The following is a 24,028-nucleotide window of genomic DNA, read 5'->3' as shown; positions in this document are numbered from 1 at the left end:
ATTAGGGATTCTTCATGCTTTCCTAGTGACAGTTATAGCCAAACATACCTCACAGTTTTACCTGGGAGGATGAAAGACCTCTCTGTGCTAACTGCAGGAAGCTATTCATTAAAGATGCAATCCAGGTAACAACAACATTAGAGTGTTCCACCTTTGACTTGTTTTTTTCTTTCCTATTTTAAGATGAACGAGTGCAAACTTAAAAAGGAATATTTAATTTGTGGTCAGCAATTGTATATGGAAAAATGTCCAAATGTGGCCCAGAATCCACCCTCAAATTTGAGTGTTGATAACGGAAAATTCTCTTTACTCCATTTACTGTAGATCTTGATATATACGCCATTGCAGTGCTGTGAGTGGTGCTGTTTTTTCCCTTCTACAGTGAAATCAGAATTCAGTAAATAACTGGGTAATCATACAGCAAAGAAAGCAGTTGGGGAGCATGTTTGTTGTATTAAAGATTGACCTTAACTATTCATGATGTCTTTATAAAGTGCTTTCCTGTAGGCAGTGGGAGCCTGATGCTAATTTAATAACAGTAAAGGACATGAAGAAGTTGGATAGTCATTTATGGAAAAAGATCTTTTACCCATCCAACAGGGATGATGGAAGTTGTGAATTTTGTAGGCTTTTTTGAAAATTTTAATTCCAACATTTGACACACTTACTCATATTTTTGCTATTTTAGTAAACTAGGAGATGAATCACAGAGTGTCAGAATCCAGGCACAACACATAGTATTACATAACGAGTCATTTGTTTTATACTGGGGATGTTGGCAAACTTACGTGTGTACAAGCTGACGGCTCTGCCTACTGCTCATTTCAGCTTTTTACTTCCAGGCAATCTCTTTACACGCTAATCAACTGCACTGTGACTATAGAGTTTAATATGTTCTGTTTTACTTCTAGTAATAAAGATGTACAGCTGGCTCAGGAAAAATCATTAGGGCTAAAATTGTCATTTAAGACACACACCAGGAGCCCAATTTGTTAGTGCTTAAACAAATCCAAATTAAATCTATTAATTATTAACTGAGGAAAACTTTCAAACTGCAATTAGAGTAAAAAGAACAATGCTTTTCTCTATCTCAGGCATAGTCAACCTAAACATCAGTTTTTGTACAGATTTGGGGCCTGACCATGTAAGGTCTTAAGCAATTGATTTCAATAGGCATTGAGAGGGTGCAGCTAGCCCCTGCAGAAGGCACTCAGCTCCTCACAAAACTGATGCCCCCTTAGCTACAGAAAACTGGCTACAAAGTTGAATTGTGCATGTTCTTGAAACTCCACTTGTGTAATAATGGCATTTTTGAGCAGTGTCCAAACATGCATATTAATTAAGAACCTGCCAATAGAGTACAATGGTGACAGATAGAGTTGCTCCTGCCATTGGAACAGCATCACATTAGCATTTGTACCAGCTACCTAGCATACAGTAAGTGATAATTGTTCCAAATTACGTTACATTAAATTACTTTAATTCGGCCAGTGATTCTACCATAAATACTATAACTAGCCTTTGTCAAGATATGCTGTGAAACGCGAATCTTTGTGGGAGCCAGCAGACTGCATTATTTTTTGGTTAAATGCTTATTGCTTCTTACTGGTTTTTTTTTTTGTTTTGTTTTGTTTTGTTCCTATCACCCATGAAAGAAAATAAGCTTTGCACTGAAAAATACTTTGAGTGCAATCGAGAAGCCTCTATAATCCAGTACAAACTGGAGTAAAGACTGCAGGATTGGGTTTATGAGTAACTGCTAAATACAGGGCCAAATATTCAAAAGCACCCTCTCAAAGCCCTGTAACACGAGGCTCTGTTCTATTCTGCCCTCATCACCATAATGTCAGAGTACCTTTCAGCAGTGTATTCAGCTACACGACTAACATCAGTCATGTGTTGTTTGTTCTCGCTCATCCTTATTATTCTCATTCACAACATAGAACTGTTTGTGCAGCATAGTGTTTGGTAGTGGTAGGGTAGGGTTTGCTTTGGTTTAAAAGAAATGTACACACTGGAGAAGGCAGGTTGAGGAAATGTTCCTTGCATTTGGAGTAGAAGATGGTGATGTCCTGGCTCGTCCACAGTCTTGAACCAGCTCCTGAGAAAGCTCTGTTTCAGCTGCTATTGAATGCACCCTCAGCTCCCACTGAAACTAATGGCAGAGAGAGCACTCAGCACCTTGAACAATTAGGCCGTAAATTTGCACCCTCAGGTTTGAGCATATGCAAATCAAGTAGCGCATCTGAAGGCCTGGCTGATATGAGCCAGGGTCTTGGTTTTAGAATTGCCTTCAGACTTTCCCAATATTTTTTCCAGCTCCCTTTCCAATATCCCACCGTTCATCAAAAAACATCCTAAAGGAATGGCTCTCTGGACAGGGTTGGCTGACTTCAGGCTTTGGTTGGAGTTTTAAACATAGGCAGAGACTGAGATTCCCTTTCCTTTGAACATAGAATAGTAGAGCTTCAGCCTTCCTGCAAGCTGAACACTCCACACAGAAAGGAAAGGAGGCCTAGTGGCACCTTAGAGACTAACCAATTTATTTGAGCATAAACTTTCGTGAGCTACAGTATCCATCCTTGCGCATTGCACAGAGGCAGATTAGTTTCATAGCAGACTGCTGGAGAGCTGCCTCCACAGACTGATCATGCTGATTGCACATATATTAACACTTTTAACACCCCAAACACTGCTGTCTCTACACTCTCTGGTGGTGGTACCATTTCACACACACACACTCCGAAAATGGGTCAAGGTGCACACTTTGGATTGTCACGAACCCACAGACTCAAAAGACAGAATTACTATTGCAAAGTGAAATCACTTGACAAAGTAATTGTGAATAAATCCTCATCCAATACATAAATAAATGAATGTAGTACCTAAGTGCCTAACAGAATTCCATGCTCCAGTACCAGCTTGGGCCATGAACAGGTGAGTCACACGTAATTAAATATGAAACTATATGAGATGTCTGCATAGATTATCTAGCACATATTCTGTTTGTTAAATGAAATTGTATTGTCAGGTTAGATCATTCATGTTTTTCTTAGTTTCTGTGCCCCATTTTAGTTTGGACAGAATGCATCTATGTGGACTTAATCAGAGTTGCAGGTGTTCCACACCTTTTACGATCAAGACAGCAGAAGACGTCTGGATGTTTCTCGCCTCTTGCCCATCAATGGCAGCTTTCAGTCAGTCAGTGAGATTTCTGGGCAGCCTAAGTGAGGATTACTATTATGATATAATATACATGAAAATCTGTCTAGCAAGGGCATACATTCTCTGGGCCATATCTGGCCCAGTCTATACACCTGTGCAGGGGTTTAAGGCCCAGTAAGGACCCCCAGCCCCACCACTACAGGGCCTTCCTGAACCTTGAGGCCAGGTACATAGAGAAAAGTAGGTGGTGTGCGTCCACTAGTCCCACGCCAAGAGAGTGGGTAGTAAGTAGCCAACCCCACAACATGCTGAGAGAGTGCTGGGGTGACGGAGTAGAAACCTGCAAGTTACCACGTCCCTGAAGCAAAAGGGGTGTAGGGCAGCACAGCTATTTGTGGCCCCTTACACAAGAATTTGTATATGCACAGTCTAGATCCTTGCATACACTGGTTAACTGCAAACAGAATCATTTTAATGGTTCCCAATGAAACCATAAATTTGTACAACCTCCTTATGCTAGCCAGGGCTATGGCTCAAACAATGTGCTAGGTATTCAGCTGGTGTACACCGTGTAACTCCATGCAAATTTACACCAGCTGATCTGGCCCTTTTTTAAAAAAAATGAATTATCACCGCTTGTGGAAGGCAGTAGATTGGCAGTCATGGAGACTGAAATACGCTGTGTACCCACACGAGAGTCCAGCATGGGCAAAGACACCCATTCCAGTTCATTAATGTGACGCAAAAATGGCTTAAGGAGCTTCCTTTTAGGGTGAGAGGGGCGTTCATTGTTCATGACCAGTTCAATCTTTGCCTCCCTATTGTGGCTTCTCAGCTAATTTTCAAAGAAGTTAATAAAATTTACTTGAACCAACATTATTTACTAATTTAAGTAATTCCTACTAGATATTTTAGAGCATTAACCTTAACTAGCTAATTAGCTCATGCATTATCTGTGTAATGAATCACATACTATCAGTGTAATGAGTCCTAATAAGTATGGAAAACATTCATTAGAAGGAAATCTGATTAATTTAAATATCTGTTGTTATTCTAGCACAAGATCTTTATATCAACACTATTTGCAATAAAATAAATACTTTTCTGAGAACATGGATACAAACAAAAGGCCAGATCTTTGACCCTATGTAAGTCCCATTTACACTAGGCCAGTAGCACAAAGGAAACTTAGTGAAGCAGCTGTATTACATTAGCATGAGGGAATCTTCAGCTGGTGCAGTCTGTTGCTCCACATAGCAGGATGAATGCAGGGGTGGGCCAGGGGATAGATCAAAGCACAGTGCATTCCATTACGCCTGGCCTCTTGGGGGCCATTATCCACCATTGCAAGTGAGTGCACCCCTGAGACTCAATTCTACTAGGGCTGACTCCAGCTTTTCCATTGAATTTTTCATACTACGAAGAGCTTAATTTGTCTTCTGTATTGGAGGTGAGGGTTTAAATTTGTAGTACACTGGATTAGATGGCTACACTACAGAACAATGAGTCCACAGAGAAATTGACATGAAACTTTCAGCCAGCTTTAAATTATCCTGTTTTTGCACACCCTGTGCAAGAATGAGCACACAGTAGTTCTTGCAGGAGGTGCAGATGAGGTAGTTGGTATTCATTATCCTACTTGTACATACAAAGTGGCTGTTTATCCACTTTTGAAGGAGCAATCATTTGTCTGTGCACATGGTGAGTGGCAAACAGAAACAGAGGCCAGGGCTGAGAGCGTGACAAAGTCAGGTCAAATTTCTTCTCTCAGATTTGCATTGCCAATCTGAAGTCAGTATTCTGCTGTTTCTGCATGTCCAGATTTCCCATTAATCACATCTCAACGGGAGTTCTGCTTAATATAGTGTGGTCAAAGGGAGTTCCAATCATGCAGGGAGAGCAGAGTATCAGAGTCTAGCTCTATCATGCAGAGAGGAGAACTTTATCTGCACTGATTAAGTACAGCAGACAACAGAGTATTTGTTAATTATTGACTTATCCAAAAGGATCCCGTGGCTTGACAGAATCCTTAACACATTCGTTATCTACTCTAGTGCATCTCATCATGGAACATATGGTGGCACTGTACTGCAATGCAGGAATTTTTGTTTTCTTCTCTATATACATACATACATTTATATATATTGTAACTTTCATTTTGCTGTGTGGGAAGAAGCTCTCCCGTATTTTCTCGTTCCTATTGTTTAATTATCCTCTGGTTTTGTTACTTGCAATCAATGGCGTATCTGTTCCAGATCACTTATTTTTATAAGACAATTCATCAATCCTATTCTGTTTTTAATAATTTTAATCATTTAAAAGATCAGCCAGATGGATTACAAAAACATGCAAATAATGTTTTAAAGTCCTGCAAAATGCCTCATCATATTATGCCTGCAGTTTAAAACTGCAACTCTGGATACATAATTAACTTTGTATTCCAGTACTGTATCAACCAAAAGCCTGTTGAGGGTTTGAGTTGTTTTATGATAAATCTAAGAGATAACAGTTAAATTAGTTTGTATCTCATGTTCAGATCAGAAATGCAGATCCTTCAAACAGCCCAACAGTTTAAAGAGTTCAGTGCTGAGGTCATCATCGATTTTAATTTAGTCTTCCACTTCAGGAATAGACTGGTTTGGTAGATCAATGAAGTCAAATTACACATTTCTGATCCAAATTATTTTATGGTGTTACCTTCTATAATTTGTGTCAATTAATGCACACACAATTTACACCAGATGAAAATAAAATAGTGTGATACTCCTATGATAATAACACAGTTGTTGTTTGTAATATGGTATGTCATTATTTAAGTCATAGTTATTAAATTGGATTTCCCAAAGTAATCAGGAAAGGCTTAGTAAGATCTTTAGGCAAGGTTTGAATAGGGTAAAAAATCATTTCTTTTTATTTCGTAAAAACCCAAAATGACCCAATACGGACATTCAGTCCTGAATAGAAATGTAAAAGCAAAAACGAAAACATTAAACAATAGCTTCAATATTTATAATTTAATTTTATAATTGAAAATGAGATTTGAAAGCAGACCCTGGAACCTCAAACTGTTGTGAAAGGCACTTGAACTCAATGGAGGAATTTGCAGGAAGAAGGGCCCAAACAGATGGGGAACCTGGTGGGAAATAAAGTTAAGAAATATAAATGTAATAACAAATATATTCAAAAAGGTGCTTAATTTTTTCACTGCCATTTTTTCTTAACCAATAACTATTTTTCACACAGAAAGTATATGTAGCAAGCCTCTCAAAATCATTTTTATCATATTTTTTCATGGGAGTTAAGTGTCCAACTTGCAGTGACTTTCAAGGCCCCTTTGAAAATCCCAGGCCAGTTTTGTTACAGGATATTCCAACACAGACAACAGGACTCTGATCTTAAAAGATGAAGCAGCAACTACATTATTGTTAATATAATTATGTGTAATATGCTGAATATTTTTCTTACTGAAAGCAGTGGTAGAAAAGTTCAAGTCATTTCTGTTGGAGTTTGCACAGTAAAAATGAACACAAGCAGCCCTGCTAGCAAATTGGTGAGAAAACAATATTCTTATCATGTAATACATGCCAGCTTTGATTCTGCTTTTTCTACACAGCATTTACTATGTCATGTTCCTATGTACAATAGCATGCCCAGTTCACAAAATCCTTTTTGAAATGGATGCAAGTATTTCATTTCAGCCGGCCAATGCATGGCATAAGTACCATGCCACAATCTTGCATAAAGAGATGTTGCATGGTAAGAATAAAATCATTTGATACTGTCATTTAAAAAAAGGTTTTTTTAAGATCCAAAAAGGCTTTAGCCTACATTAAGGATTAACTGCACAGTTCTGTTCTTAAGCAAGACAAAAAAAAAGCTTATGAAATCACACAAAACATTTTTTTTCTGCTATGTAAATTATATATGGACTGAAACTTTTCTGTTCAAAATTTAGGACCCAGACTGACAAGTTGTATAGGCACATTTTTTCTAAACAAGATTTAAAATGACTAAACTATGAAAGGTTTCGTAGTTGATTAGTAGACAGTACTGTTCATGACAGCTGTATTCTTCAGCACTGCTGTGTTAGCCATGACACAGTGCAGTTTAACTGGCCATAAGTTTGCTCGCTAGTTTAAAAAAAAACCTCATAAAGAACTAAGTACCTGAGCCTACAAACCCCTTTTCATTTGATAGTTCCACTGATTTCAATGGGTCTCTCTACACAAGCGTAATCTCTATTTACACGAGGAGTTTCACTAGTTTTAATGGAATTACTCACCTGACTATGTTGTAAACAAGCAGACCCTTCCTGCCCGTATAATTATTTTAAATGACAACTTCTTTTGTTACCCAACACTTGACTAAGTATACACAGAAGGTCCAATTTATGCTTTCCACTCAAATTAGGCGCCCAGATTTAGCAGCTGGGATTTCACATAAGTACTTACGTATCCAAGTATGCATTTTAGGTATGTAAATACCAATCTGGATATCCAAATATATGATTTCTCTGTAAAAGGGATCCAAATACAGATACTTGGACGCTGAACATAAGAAAGTAACCAAATGAAATAAAATAATGGCCTGACCAAGTAAGCCTAATTCCTGTTAAGAAAATGCATTTCTGGATAACAATTTTGTATATCACACTGGCGAAATGAGATTTAATACTTCGGGCATTTATTTAGTGCCTTTCATCTAAGATTCCAATGCGCTGATTAGCTAAAAACAAAATCCAACCTGGCAGATTATAGGAAAGAGGAGTTCCAATTTCTCTGTCTCACTAGTAAAAAAAAAATTGAGGGAGAATAAAGGACGGAGGTCCCTTTATAGCCTCATTTATGAACATGTGGCACATGCATGCAGAGTCCATGAAAACTGCTGCCTTCCCAAAAGGTTCTGAGCTTTCACAAACATCCCAAATCTGTAGATCTGTGCAGGCAATCTCTGAAGCAGCTTTATTTTTCCTGTTTTATGGAGGAAGAAAACGGAGGCAGAGGGAGATTAAAATGGGTCTAATTTTCAAAACTGCTTGAATCCACATGGCAGGTCATTGGCAGACAGAGGAAAAGAACTCAGATCCTTGTGAGTCAGTCTCCTGCTCTAACTCCTATGCAACACTGTGCCTAACAAAACAATGGCGTTATATGAAAACTATGATTTCAGAACAGAATGAAGCTAGTGATCTTTAACTATTCCACTCTATTTGAAATAATTATAAGAACATATAAAGAGGCCCAAGGCGACTTGCTCTTTATCAAATAGGACAGTTTGCCTTACATAAAACAAAAGGTCTGGTTTGAATGTTTGAAATATTCTCATTAATAATAACGTTTTCATTAAACTCTTTTCTCCCTAATACTTCTGGGATTCCAAGACCCCATTTAATTGTATTGGTTTTTGCTTGGAAGATATTTTCAATGGTAAATATGTTTTTCTAATAGCAACATGGAAGACAAGATGAGAATATAATTGAAAGATATTTACTGTTTTGTTCTCTTATTTGTTTGGTTGACTGTACATCTGATATCCATGTCTCTTAGATTTCACACATCAAATAATATTAATCAGACACAATGAATGAGAATGTTAATCTAATTAAAACCCGATGCCTAGTACATTGTTTTGGAAATTTAGCCCAAAGTATATTTGTATTAACTTTGCACATTTAAAAGGGGAAAATAAATCACAGATTGCTGAGTTTAAAACAGCTGAGTACCACAAATAGGCCGCAAACATGCTATCTTTTACCATACAAAATGCCAATTTTTAGTTTTCTTGTTAGTATAGGGGCACGTTTAAACCAAATTATAACAAAATTACCACAGGATATTTCAAAAGAAATATTTAATACAACAAAGTATTTAGAAAATTATATATAGATTTGTTTAAAAATTCTATCATGTAAACATTAACATAACATGGCTTACAAATAATATAAAGCATTTATAGATGCTTATCTGAATACTATATATACATATACTCTACCTTAAAATTAAAATAATCTTGCCTATTTTCTACAGTTGTGTAACAAAAACAAAAAGGAAACCCTTTTGCCAGCAGGTTTGGTCCCAGACAAAAGGGTATTTTAGTCTATTTTGCTCAATATTCTTGGCTTCTTAGAAAGTGCAGACCTTCAGAATTATGATTTCTGTTCAAAAGCTTTTATTTTCCTTTAAATTCATTATATGTAAAGCTATAAACTCTTTTAACATTTCAAGTTATGCATGTGAAGAAATCAACTACCAGTTTAACTTTTCTCAGCAACATGGGCACTGCTACTGAAATATTGGTAAACATATTCCCATGTGAATGTATTTGATCGATTCCTTCTTAAATATTACTGTGAATTACTTGTGTGTAAATTCATGTCAATATGAAGAGAAAAAACAAGTGTTCTTATTACTAAGAAATCTGTATTGATAGATTTCCAGATGAGATTTCATAAATAATGCAATTTCTATGTAAGAGGACCATAAAATAAACTTTTTGGGCGGGAGGGAGGGGCACAGAACATGTGACAAAATTTACTGGGCCACACCATTGTGCAGCAGCAGAACAGAACAAAGGGTACAAAGTAAACATTTAATCTTTTCTTGAAAGTGTAATAAAACATAATGCACATCAACGTATAGTTTTAAACATTATTTATAATAGCACTAGTTTAATATTTTCACATGATTTTTAAGACATTGCACATATCTAATGCTACAAAACCATGCATTCAAAATGGCTGAATGCTCAGCAAATTAATATTTCATGTTGTGGTATGTGAGACTGGCCAAAAAAAATAACGAGGAAATGGTAAGGAGACAACTAAGTTCATTAGTCTCATGATCCAAGATGATGGAGCTTGAATGCATCTGCAGGAGTGACTCATTCAAGCATCAGCGGGAGGGTGCTGCTCCTATTGATCTTAAGGACTCAATTCTGCCGTCATCTGGGCTCTCATAATCTAGTTTTCCTATATGCCTGAAGCTCCCATTGGTAGAACAGAACACTGGAGTCAAGTTAACTCTATTGTGATGATATACCCTATATGCCTTTGTGCCATTTGGTGACCCCCCCAGGAAGTAGCACCTGATCTGAGAGCAGAATTTTGGCCATGACCTCACCTGCTTCCAAAATAGCTGTTCCACAGGAGTTCCATGGAATTTGGGTAACTCTAAGAACACCCATACAGAGTATTTGGAATTATGGGATGTTGGACAAAAAGGTGGTTTTTTTTCCTGAAATCTCTGAAACACAGAAACTATGTAGAATCAGAGAGGTTCCAGTGCAGTTTGAAGCACCTTAAAGAAAATGGCTACCACAATGAAAACAGAAAATGAAATGCTCGAACAGAGTAATCTCATTGGCCAATAGGTGCCTTTATAAAACAAATAGAATTTATTTTGCTTGCTTATACACTCTACTATCAGGGAAGGGTTAAAACAGTGGTTCTCAAACTATCGTACTGGTGACCCCTTTCACAAAGCAAGCCTCTGAGTGATCCCCCTTATAAATTAAAAACACTTGTTTATATATTTAACACCATTATAAATGCTGGAGGCAAGGCGGGGCTTGGGGGTGGAGGCTGACAGCTCGTGACCCCCTATGTAATAACCTCCCGACCCCCAGTTTGAGAATCCCTGGGATAAAAGCTTCAAATCAGTTTCAAAAACTTATGTGGCCATAGTTTGCAAATAGCTAATTTTATAAAATCTCTCCTCTCCTCAGGAATGTAACACATTTGAGGGTTTTCATTTATATATTTATCGGTACACTTGGCTAATAAATATGAATTGGTCGGAAAACTCTGTCCTATCGGTTAATTCACTTTCCCAGTCTTGGCAGCCCTATGCACAATAGCTATGTGTAGGGAAGAGAAGAAAATCTGAGACTAAGAAAAAAGGAGGGGGTGAGTCCCACCATACATACTCCTGTAAGTAAGACACTAGTTAGGAACAGAATCTGTCCTTTCTAGCAACTTAAATCTTAGATTATTGGTATATACTCAGGTTCAGCTTGTCCAGTTTACTTCCCTGCCTACCTCTTAGCTGATGTAATGTCTTTTCCATCTCCATACTCTCCTCAAGTGCTGGAAGATAGCTCCTCCCTTTAACACATTCAGGCAAGAGCCTCATGTTGCAACATGTCTTTCACTGACACTGGTCTCAACTCCCTTCTGCCAGCTTCTATACTAGTTCCTCCCCAATTCCTTCACGGCCTTCAATGCAATCCATTTCCCGCTATTGGCTCCCAACCTGAGCGGAAGTCATGTTGAGAAAGTGAGCCACAAGAGGAGAGGCAATTCGAATTAACTATGAACTTCTGTAAGCCTGAAGTCTTTATTTTACAGTTTGCCCCCAACAGCAACAGAGGAACCTTTCAAATCATGGGTTATAAAACTGGGAATTAGTCAGTTTCCCAAGTATTAAGAGTTTAATATTTTCCCTACTGAAGCTGGATTGATTCAGCTGCTATATTTGGGCAGGCCAGATTTATACATCAGCTAGAGTCTGGACCAACCTGCAAAGTTCTGGGTTTTCTGGATTGAGGCCCATTTCTAAAACAACAAAACACAGCTCTTCACTTCTGACGTACTGATAAGAAAATATCACCGTTAGATCATTAATATGAACTGACAGACATCATCACTAGATCACTCAATGCTCATTCCAGGTCCCATGACTAGCTAGCTGCCCTGAACCAGTCAACCCTATATATTAATAGGTTCCTAGTAGGTTCAGTGATTTGACAGCTTGAAAAGACATTGGTCTGTACAATAAAACATTAATTTCAGAACAACAAAATGCACCTTAACATCTGGGTCTTATTTGTGAGCCAAAGTCAAATTTACTGCCATTATGCCGTATCTATAAATATTTATCATATTAATCCCATCTCAATGGTTTACAACTTGCAAAGGGTATAAAATTATACAATTTGTTTACAACTAACCATCTGACAATATTTTTTAAACAGGACTGGTTTAGAAATTATTAATCCTCCCACCAATGTGTGATTTAATAGACAGGTCAAGTTAAGCCTTTGCTATTGTGTCATTATCCGGCCTCCGATTAATTTTGGGATTTTTGTTTTGTTTTGATTTAAATGGGAAATTTGATTTAAGACAGCAGTTAGGTCAGTGCATTACATTCTGTGTATAGAATGCCAGAATCTCTAAATAGATAAGATTCTGAATAACTGTAGTCAATATTTAACAAAATAATACTGACAGACAATCCCATCTGTAATAAAATTGAAACTATCTGCGGCCTACTTTATGTGTCTTAGAAAGTTATTTATTTTGAATGTAATAGAAAAACAGCGTTAAAAATATTTTCTACAATTTCTTTTAAGCATTCACAAAAGATTCCAGATTAAGACCCTGAATATTTAAACTGTATATACACAAAGGGCCCTATGAAATCCATTTTATTATTGTGGATTTTCAGATTTATTATTTTCTGATTTCTTTTTTTTCCATTAAAAAAATTAATTAAATCTCCTGCAGCCCTGGGGTCGTGGTGGGAACACAGCGCTCCTCTGGCCCCGGGGCCACAGCAAGGAGACAACTTTATTTTTTTGTATAGTGCTGGATTCCATGTTTTTGTTTTCATTCCATGATTCCATCCATGTTCTTGTTAACGCACATTTCATAGTGCCCTAATATACAGAACAGGTACTGAATAGGAGGTAACACTGCAAGTTTCTCTATTCTGTCCTGACACTGTGCTAGAAGCCTAAACTTGAAAGGCAACTCTAGAAAACAGAGGACTATTTGATTGTTAACCTAACTGCTCAGATCACCACAAATGACTGGTGTTCAGTGATGTACATGCTTATCTACCAAGAACTGGATTGAGCCCACCAACTCATTTTGCATAGGCCACTGATCAGCTATACGAAAGTCACAGCTTTCAGTCATTACCAATCTGGGTGAGATTTGCAAAAGCAGTGTTTAATAATCAGAACTGTATGCATTTAATTAAATGATACATGGGAGAAACTGAAAGTATTCCTATACACTTAATAGAACCATTGTTATGATTTCAATATTTTATATGCATACATGGTATAACCCTACGAGATTGTTTAAACTAGATGGTCATGATTTTCAGTGCCCAAACATTGTAAAGGGCCTGATCGTCAGAGGATGGGTTCTTAGCATTAACTGACTAACTAACTAGGCACCATTTGGCTCAGGTGCCAAAAATTAGGACATCCAAAATGCACTTCTGAAAAATCTTGGCCAGAATCCTTAGAACACTAAATTCTATTCATCTTAATCATGTGAGTAAAGCAAGCAGGATCTGGCTCATATTGTATAATCTGTTATTGAATGTTTCTACTGAGATTGCAGGCTCAGCTACTCAATAACCTTTTATAATGTGTTAATTCTGAAGAGGAGATTCCACTGAACTATTTTCATAAAGAGACAACAGAAGAGTATTTAAGTGGATTAATAACTGCAGTACATAACACAAGCTCACAAAGTGAAGGTTCTCTGAAGTACCTAATCTTAGTATCATATATACATTTTATTTACTCGTGAGGGCATTCTGCACCAAAGAATTAAAAATTCTGCTCCAAAAAATTAAAAATTCTGTGCACAATATTTTAAAATTCTGCAAGTTTTATTTGTCCAAGTGTGGAGGGGCTCAGTGTGGGGGGATCCAGGTGTGGTGTGAGAGGATTCTGTGTGGGACAATCTGGGTGCAAGCAGCTCAGTGGGGGGGTCCAGGTGTGGGACTCTGCAGGGGCTTCCAAGTGAAAGTGATTGGGACTCAGCAGAGGGGTCTGAGTGTGGGGCTTTCAGCTGTGGGGGTCTGGGTGCAGCTAATTGGGGGTCAATGGCGTGGAGGTCTGGATGTGGAGGCTCAGGGGGTGGGGCTTCTGGGGGTGTTGAGTGCAGGGAGGTCAGTGGGAGGTGGTCTGGGTGCAGGGGTGGGAGTCTGGAGGCAGGGCATCTGGGTGTAGGGGGAATACAGATGCAGGGCTTGAGGTTCAGTGGGGTGGAGTTCAGGTATGGAGGGCTAAGGGGGTTCTGAGTGTAAGGGGGAGGTATGGGAGGTCCAGATGCACAGAGGTTAGGTGGATGGGGAAGCAGCTCCCCATACAATGACCTCTCCCCCCGCAGCGTGGAGCGATGAGCGCCTGGAAGCAGGGGATGATGCTGAGGTTCCTGCAGTTGCAGGGTATGTGTGTGGGGGGTTCTGGGTGTGGGTCTGACACAGCCCCAGCCACTCCTTTCAGGGGAAGAGAAAGTCCCATCCTCTCCTGCCTCCAGCCCAGCTGGGACTAGCAGCTGAACCCAGTCAGGGTAGGAGCCACTGTCTGGGGTGTCCCCAGCTCTGCAGAGATTTACCTCTCCACTGGCTGTTCCAGATGCCTGAAATGATGTACCTGCACAGCTAGGGAGTGGTGCATGACTGCTCTTGCAGTTTCCCTTTGCATCCCTGTCAGAAAGTCATTTTTCTGTGGGGAAGCAAAGAAATCTGCAGGGACATGAATTCTGCATATGCGCAGTGGCGCAAAATTCCCCCAGGAGTAATTTTATGCTAAAATTAGCAGAGAACAACTTGTACACTGTAAATGAGTCCAGTATTTTTGCATATTTATTCATATACTAAAATTAGGCACCGAAAATTAATCTGGAGAAGAGAAAGAGATAATTTAAAGAGCCAATAAGGACAGTTTTAAAAATATGGATAGTACACATCATTCTATGTTTAGCATATGTGTATCTGCTAAATTAGTTTCCTTACCATTCGCAGTCTTTCAAAGACCAGGGGAAAGCTGTACATTGTGAGATATTTTCTGAAGATAAAAAAAGATTCATGTGGTAAACACATCTAAATCCAATTCTCCTCAAAGGAATTTATGCAAGGTAGGCTTTCAGTTCAATCTGTTATTCAATATTAGTAGGCAAAATTTGGCACATGAATTACAGATTATACTCCTGTCAATCTTGTAAAGTCCTTAGACCTTTTAAAGATATGAATTCTTAAGTCTTTCAAAGTTGAACTCACATTCAATCTATGAATTTTTCAACAAAGACAAACTTCAAAATATAAGTTATGCATCAAATTAATTGGTTCGGAAAGGCTTTAGCTGCAGTCTGCTTATAGATTTTGTTATTTTTTATTTTTAAAGAAACACCTCACCCTACTGGATTCAAATACCAGTATTAACTCATTTTCTGATGCAACCAAGACATCTAGCTTTTCTGGTAAGCTGCTCATTGGGATTTGTTTGTAAAGGAGTTCTCTTATAGATGTGCAGAAGATACTGCAGTAGCAGATCAGATTGCAAGTAACAGAGCAATATTTCATATCTGGGACATGATTTTTCTTTTGGGCTCTTGCGTGTTAATACCTGGTTGCTGCTGGTTGCCTTTTCTCATCACTCAGTGCAATGTTAGGATTACAGGACTCGTTCTTCACACTCAGAAGCCAGTTCTGCAACAATTATTCACTTTGAGCAATCCTTATTAATGTGAGTAGTCCGACTGACGTCACTAGGGCTACTCGTGAATAAGTGCCACAAAATGGGACAAAGGCTTGAAGAATATGGGTCTCAGTTCATTACACTTTTTAAAATAGTTCTATATTCAAGAAAGTGCATTAATAATATGTGGATTCTTTTTCTGAAAAAAACAAACAAACAACTCTTGGGTTTTTTTAACTACTGTCAGGTTTTAACATAATAAACTGAGTGCAATAACAAAAATGAACCACACTGCACCTTTAAGCGGGACCATTTTCCGGCTTGCTGAGGAAAAGGAAACAGTGCTTTAAGGGTGAGGGAGAGAGGTCAGAAGCTGCTGCAAAATGGGGAGGGGTGAGCGTGGCGACACTGACTCATCCCCTGGGACCAGAAGGGCGAAGGAGTTGAAGAGGGGTACATGGTACACTTTTATCTGCTGGAAGAAAAGGAGTACTTGTGGCACCTTAGAGACTAACCAATTTATTTGAGCATGAGCTTTCGTGAGCTACAGCTCACTTCATCGGATCCGATGAAGTGAGCTGTAGCTCACGAAAGCTCATGCTCAAATAAATTGGTTAGTCTCTAAGATGCCACAAGTACTCCTTTTCTTTTTGCGAATACAGACTAACACGGCTGTTACTCTGAAACCTGCCATTTTATCTGCTGGGTAGTCACAGACATCTAATAATATAGTTGCGGTCTGATTAAAACCATATCAAGTGTCTCCTGTCCTTCTTTCGCTATAGACGGACAATACACCAACCTATGGGAACACAGATTATCCAAACAACTTGTGAGAAGAGAGTTGTTCTGGGGCACAGGTAAACCAGAATATATTCTTTAGTAAACATGAATGAATATTGGTTAAGGCTCAATATAGTGGGAAAAAAGATGGCTAAAGCATAGTGTACTGCCTATAGCAGTATAGCTAACAGATATTGTGAACTAGATTCCAGTTGATCCATTTCAGAATTTCCAGCACTTGTAACAATTATTCTCCCAGTTTTCTTTAGCTGTTCTCACACCATCATTACAAGTCACTTTCCAGTAAAAAGGTGACAGGCACTTTCAACTTAGGCAATCCTTAGCAACAGCATTTCATGTGTCTTACAAAGTAGTTATAAGAATGCCCAAATGTCCCCTTTCTTTAATGCTGAGAGACTGTTTTTATAATAACATCAGCAAGAAATTAGTAACAATAACAGAAATGCTGGAATACTCTATTCTGTAACATGTTAACTTTGTGTTTCCTTTTTTGCTAAACTCCTTGAGCTGACTTGTACTGCACCTTGCCTTGCAGCAAAAAACAAAAATTTCAATAGAAAATAATTAGAATCTCCATTTTGGTAGAATTACTCTTCACAAGTGAAAGCTTCTGGGAATATCTGACTAGAAACGTACAAAAGCTATTTTTGCCCTCTCTACTGTTTTTTCTCCCATCACTTACTTTGTAACGTTTATAAAATACTCTTGAGTGCATCAGAGTATCATAATGAAAAAGCAACAGTCATTCCATTTCCAAAAGGCAATAGGTTAGGAAAGTTTTTTAAGTACAACTTTCTGACAAATATTGATTAGTGATAATTACAGTTGTACTTCTAAGAAAAAAATAATATTCTCTGAACATGATGCACACAGATCTCAGGAACAGAAATAGATGGTATGAGTGTAAGAGACACTACAGCACAAACAAGGGACTCATAGTAGTAGAGTAAGTTTAGAAGAAAAGAAAATGCTTTACAAAACAAAGGAAGTGTGTACAATTTGCTGAGTCCCATGTGAACAGCCCTCATATTTCCTTGGGAAAATGCTTCCTGCTTTCAAAAGTGACCTGTTAAATCAGAATGCTTAACTTTAGTATTGAGAGTCTCCTTTCAGGAATTAACTCAATGCAGCTGTATTCTCCCCAGGGCCTTCCATAATCAACAGTATAGGATAAGTCAGAATCACAGGGCAGTTTAAAGTACATGGTGCTGATGTTCACAATTATAAAAAGGGTCAGAGATCACCACTTTGAGGCTCCAGGTTCCGTGGCTCCCTTTGATGGTGCCGAGATAGCTTTGGAAAGCGCGTAGCCACTCTTGAGCGATTGCTTTTGCTTACTGGTTCTCCCACAGGTTGGATATCACTAGGAAAAAAGAAAAACAAAAACACCAGAATAAGTTCATGTTGTGTGTAAATTCTCCTGTAGTTATTCTAAATGCAGAAAAGGGAGCTGTTTTGAGAATCCTGCACATGATGGCAAAGTACAGTACATATCTTTAATTACACAGACCTGCATTATTTATACTGCTAACTGGAGTCTGAATTACAAATGTGCTCTTGCAAAAATGAGAACAAGTAGTACTTTATGGAAGACTGTAATTTCTAAGATAAAAACATAACTCAATGGGCTGAAGTTCAGAGATGGCATTAAAAGCATTTGGAAGTGATATATGTAAAGGCAAACTAGACAAAAGCTTGGATGATGCCCTAGTTAACATTTGTCTAATTATGGATGGATGTATCCTTACGTGATGAAATACATTAGTAACACACTGCTGCTGGGCATTCTTCATTCTGTTCTGGCCCACAACAGACTTTGATCTTACATGAATGAGTCTTCTGAAAACAACTTACTTGGAAAGCAAATACTCTAAGAACAACAAGCAGTAACAGAAAATTCTGCCTCATTCAGAGGTTATAGACTCCTCAAAAACTACATTAGAAAGGAATAATGGTGTACTTTTGCTATACTTTTAGAGGACTCTACAGGATTTAAAATTATACAGTTTGCTCATGTCTCAATCAACATCACTGATTACCATTTCACAAACCAGCCAAATGATAACAAGGTTATGCAGCATGCAAAGTCAAAGTTATTTTGACATGTAAAATCAGCTATTTATACCAATATTCAATCTGAGTTGATGAATTAAAAAGAGAGATGCTCTTCTGCAGTCCTTACTATTTTGGGTGAAAGCTGATGTATTTTGGAAGCAAACAATACATTAACTCCATGTAGATCTCTTCTCCCTGCAGGATGACATTTACCACTGCAGTGAGCCTGCCTAAGGCTTATTTCCTTCGTAAAACCACTTGGAGAACTACTGATGAAAAGCACTGTAAAAGAGGTAGGTATTATTATTACATGAACACTTAGATTCCATTTAAGATGTATTTTGAGGGCTTAAATGGGATGGACCTAAATGGAACATAGGCCTTGTACAGGCTCTGTTCAAAGATGCAAATTTCACCCTCAGGGAGCAGAGTACTTTAGTAAGGTAAGTCAGTCAACAGTACTTCATTTTATCAGTGGTAAGCATTAGTTTTGTAAGGCTAACAAACAGTTGCCAATATTCCCCAACATAATGGACAATGGTTCCAGAAAATACTCTCCCAAAGTCAGTTGCTAAATAGAAAATGTTAGCAGAAAATAAAAATGCTTTTCAAATAGCAATGTGAAGTTTCATTGTTATGCATTTCCCTATCAGAATAGTTTGAAGTAGCCTCAGTTTTGAGACAGCCTTAAGTATATTGATTTCAACTAAAGTTCACTAGAGTTCCTAATATAGTACTTCCGCTGTGACCAGAAAGTCCGCAACATGAAAATAATTGCATAAAATGCTCATCAAATCTCAAAACTTCTTAGCAACACACTTGTTGTTCTTGTGTAATAGCAAGATTTACACATTACAACTTTAGTGCTTTGCTTGCTTGTCAATAAAATCAAAACACTAAAATTTAGCTGGGTACATAATCTTACTCTGTGGTAGCCATAGATAATTAGATATCCATTTCTACATTTCCAGATTTTATGATTTTTCATTTTGTAACATCACAGTACTGGAGAATCCAAATTAACAAAAGCTATATGCAGTACCTAGAAGAGCCTGCTTTCTGCATCAATTTCAATTGTGCATATTAATGTTACCTCGATTCTATTTTTATTGATATAGGTGCTGTGGGAGGGAATTTATTACTATTTATGATTATACTATTATTACTGGTTTCAGAGTAGCAGCTGTGTTAGTCTGTATCCGCAAAAAGAAAAGGAGTACTTGTGGCACCTTAGAGACGAACAAATTTATTTGAGCATAAGCTTTCGTGAGCTACAGCTCACTTCATCGGATGCATGTAGTGGAAAATACAGTGGGGAGATTTTATATACACAGAGAACATGAAACAATGGGTGTTACCATACACACTGTAACAAGAGCGATCAGGTAAGGTGAGCTATTACCAGCAGGAGAGGGAAAAAAAACCCCAAAAAACAAAAAAACCCTTTTGTAGTGATAATCAAGGTGGGCCATTTCCAGCAGTTGACAAGAACCTGTGAGGAATACACATTCTTGTCAACTGCTGGAAATGGCCCACCTTGATTATCACTACAAAAGGGTTCCCTCCCCCCACCCCCGTCTACTGCTGGTAATAGCTCACCTTACCTGATCACTCTCATTACAGTGTGTATGGTAACACACATTGTTTCATGTTCCCTGTGTACATAAAATCTCTCCACTGTGTTTTCCACTGCATGCAGCCAATGAAGTGAGCTGTAGCTCATGAAAGCTTATGCTCAAATAACGTGCCACAAGTACTCCTTTACTATTATTACTGTATTAATACACCGATTATCCAAGTAGCAAAGAGCATCATCATTAACTCAGATGGGTCTGCCAGTTGTATGATGTCATCTGCCCAAACTAAGAAGTTTAACTCTAGATCATCCAATGTCACATCGTCCAACTCAACTAACATTCTTAATGTTTACGAACATGAAAAAAAGCGACAGTGATTCCATATCCCCTTGTCTTACATCAAACTCTCTTGAACAAGTTGCTTGATTCTCTATCAATTCTTACAGCATTGTAGGAATCTTTATACATAGCCTTTGTAATTGCAATCATCTTATCTGAAACTCCATGTGATTTTGCTACTTTCCATAATGTTTTCCTACAAACCAAATGCCGTTGTGAAGTTGATGAAAACAGCAAACATCTTTAAACCCCATTCTCACTTTTTGTTCTATCAACTGTCAGAGCATGAATAACTAATAAATGCAACTTGGACCTGGTCTGAAGTTGCACTGTTCCTCGCCTACTAATTTTTCTAAAACTGGCCTTAATCCATTGACAATTACTTTCATCATGATTTTTCCCAATACTGATGATATGCTTATATGCCTATAATTATTTGAATTTGCAGGATCTCCTTTCTTCAAGATTGGCCCAACTACTGCCTTTAGCCAGTTATCTGGTGACTCCTCTTCTTCCCATACCTTTTTGTATATTTTTTCTAATGCTTCGATAGCACTTGTCTAATTGGCTTTTAAGCAATTGAGCAGTTCAGTTGTCTATTTTTTAACTGCTTCACTTGCTCTTTCTATTTCTTCTTCTGATGGGTAGTTCAGATGTCCCTTCTCTTTCAAAGCTGCCCTATTTTCACCTAGCATGACTAGAATGCTTGCATCTGGATGAACTGCAGGGTTCAGACTTTGTCAGAATGGTCCTTCCCTACTTCCAGCACCTCTTTGGCATTTGTTGTCAGTTCACAGGTAGCCTTTTTTGCCGCTTGTATTGTTGGCCTGATTGTGTTTCCATACAACTTAATCTTTTTGTATATTATTTTCATATCTTGATTTCTGGAGGCCTACTCTAGTTGCTGAGCCTCTTCTCTCCAAAACCGTTGCTTGTCCAATCCTTGTAATTTCTTCACCACTTTGCATAATGCTTTTACTCCTTCCGCTTTCCCAGCAGACTTATTTGACTTGCTTACACATTTACGGTGATGTTCTTGTTTTGTTGCTTGTCCAGCTTTTTATGGTTTGCTTATGCCTTCCAATAACTTCCTCCACTATGTTCTATATTCGCAAAAAGAAAAGGAGTACTTGTGGCACCTTAGAGACTAACCAATTTATTTGAGCATGAGCTTTTGGGAGCTACTTATGCCGATGAAGTGAGCTGTAGCTCACGAAAGCTCATGCTCAAATAAATTGGTTAGTCTCTAAGGTGCCACAAGTACTCCTTTTCTTTTTGCGAATACAGACTAACACGGCTGTTACTCTGAAACCTGTGTTCTATATTGTTTCCTTGAATATTTCCCAGACAGTCTATAGGGAGATTTCTTCATCATCACAAATTAATATAATAGAATCATAGAATATCAGGGTTGGAAGGGACCTCAGGAGGTCATCTAGTCCAATCCACAACTAAACCAATCCCCAACTAAATCATCCCAGCCAGGGCTTTTGTCAAGCCTGACCTTAAAAACTTCTAAGGAAGGAGATTCCACCACCTCTCTAGGTAACGCATTCCAGTGTTTCACCACCCTCCTAGTGAAAAAGTTTTTCCTAATATCCAACCTAAACCTCCCCCACTGCAACTTGAGACCATTACTCCTTGTTCTGTCATCTGCTACCACTGAGACCAGTCTAGATCCATCCTCTTTGGAACCCCCTTTCAGGTAGTGGAAAGCAGCTATCAAATCCCCCCTCATTTTTCTCTTCTGCAGACTAAACAATCCCAGTTCTCTCAGCCTCTCCTCATAAGTCATGTGTTCCAGTCCCCTAATCATTTTTGTTGCCCTCCGCTGGATGCTTTCCAATTTTTCCACATCCTTCTTGTAGTGTGGGGCCCAAAACTGGACACAGTACTCCAGATGCGGCCTCACCAATGTCGAATAGAGGGGAACGATCATGTCCCTCAATCTGCTGGCAATGCCCCTACTTATACAGCCCAAAATGCCATTAGCTTTCTTGGCAACAAGGGCACACTGTTGACTCATATCCAGCTTCTCATCCACTGTAACCTTTTCTGCAGAACTGCTGCCTAGCCAATTGGTCCCTAGTGTGTAGCTGTGCATTGGATTCTTCTGTCCTAAGTGCAGGACTCTGCACTTGTCCTTGTTGAACCTCATCAGATTTCTTTTGGCCCAATCTTCTAATTTGTCTAGGGCCCTCTGTCTCCTTTCCCTACCCTCCAGCGTATCTACCACTCCTCCCAGTTTAGTGTTATCTGCAAACTTGCTGAGGGTGCAGTCCACGCCATCCTCCAGATCATTAATGAAGATATTGAACAAAACCGGCTCCAGGACCGACCCTTGGGGCACTCCACTTGATACCGGCTGACAACTAGACATGAAGCCAATGATCACTACCCGTTGAGCCCGACAATCTAGCCAGCTTTCTATCCACCTTATCTTGAAAGGCCTTCCAAGCATCACCTTTTATGCCTCCCTAGTAGAGCTATCCTTTATCTTATCAAGATAAAATTTAGTTCCAGCTGCACCCATCTTTTTTTCTTGGACTTTAACTTAATTTTTCCCATTCATGATCACTGCCACACTCAGCATTTCTGTAGACTAATATCCAACAGTTACAGTCTATGCCTTTTACTGATAATAATATGGTCAGTCTGGTTTACAGTTTGACCATCTGGTGAGTTCTATGTAACCTTGTGTGTGTCTTTGTGAAGAAACCAAGTACCACCAATAATTAGATCATGCATCTCACAGCAAATTTTTAAGTTTTTCCAATTATTGTTTGCCATCATGATGCTGTGTGGTCCAACACTATTCATTTGTTTACCATGTCCACTACTAATCTTTGCATTCATATATCTCATTATCAGGATCATACCATGATCTACAGTATTATCCAGCTGCTGATAAAATCCATCCCTCTTCTTCTGCTGGTGCATAACAACAGATCACTGTTATGCGTAGTTTATTGTAAGCAGTAGTAAACTCCGCTATGACAATCCACTCAGACGCCAGTTTCCAGCTGTTCACTGAAGTAACTGTTTTCTTGTCCACTGCTATAACAACCCCATCTCTATGCTTGGCTTGTCCACTTGAACGACCAGAGTAAAAGAAAGTATAATTTCCACCTGTCAACTCTCCTGTACTCAGCCAATGTGTCTCTTGTATGGTAGCAAAGGAAACTTGTAATTTCCTTAACTTCTCTGCTACTAGCTCAGTCTGGCCTGGAGCAAATAGAGTTCTAACATTCCAGCTTGTCAGACATGTACTATGTTCAGCTGTTATCTGAAATTCATGATCATTTCCATTTGTTAGGCCTGACAGGCCGGGTTGAAATTTGTATAAATCCATTTGGTTTGCTATCCTGTTTCTATAACAAGTGAGTTTTGGATATAATGACTTTTTAGGCCAATTCACCCTATCCAGCTCATGGGAATACTATGTTATAGCCTGCTGGTCTCCTGGAACAGGTATCAGCAGTGCCACCCTAGTCGCTTGTCTTCCAAGGCTAAACTGGAAGTAATAAAAATAAATACACATAATTTTCAGTATGCATAAGCATCAGATTTACAAAAGGGAACAAATAAACAAATTTCGCCTTGACTGGCATTTCTCATAACAAACAAGATTACCTTTAACGCTAGGATTC

At 38.5% G+C, this 24,028-nt stretch overlaps 1 protein-coding gene across 2 annotated transcripts in view; it reads right to left on the bottom strand.

Moving 5' to 3' along the window:
• Positions 1 to 6,134: 6,134 nt before the first annotated feature.
• The window catches only part of SNX29 (sorting nexin 29), a 459,980-nt gene continuing 442,086 nt past the window's right edge, over positions 6,135 to 24,028 (bottom strand). The window contains exons 21-23 of one of the 2 annotated variants that reach the window (XM_077828715.1): positions 17,627 to 17,770; positions 14,922 to 14,973; positions 6,135 to 6,298 (exon numbers count right to left, since the gene is read on the bottom strand). In XM_077828715.1, coding sequence (XP_077684841.1) covers positions 17,641 to 17,770 — 130 coding nt within the window. In that variant the 3' untranslated portion in view covers positions 6,135 to 6,298; positions 14,922 to 14,973; positions 17,627 to 17,640. Of the gene's footprint in view, positions 6,299 to 14,921; positions 14,974 to 17,626; positions 17,771 to 24,028 lie in introns of those variants that run through there. The other variant, XM_077828713.1, reaches the window with a different exon arrangement.

Source organism: Eretmochelys imbricata, chromosome 10 (assembly GCF_965152235.1).
Source record: "Eretmochelys imbricata isolate rEreImb1 chromosome 10, rEreImb1.hap1, whole genome shotgun sequence".
In the NCBI taxonomy this organism is placed as follows: domain Eukaryota; kingdom Metazoa; phylum Chordata; order Testudines; family Cheloniidae; genus Eretmochelys; species Eretmochelys imbricata.
Note: the sequence above shows the minus strand (reverse complement) of the source record. Positions and strands in the feature narration are given on the sequence as shown.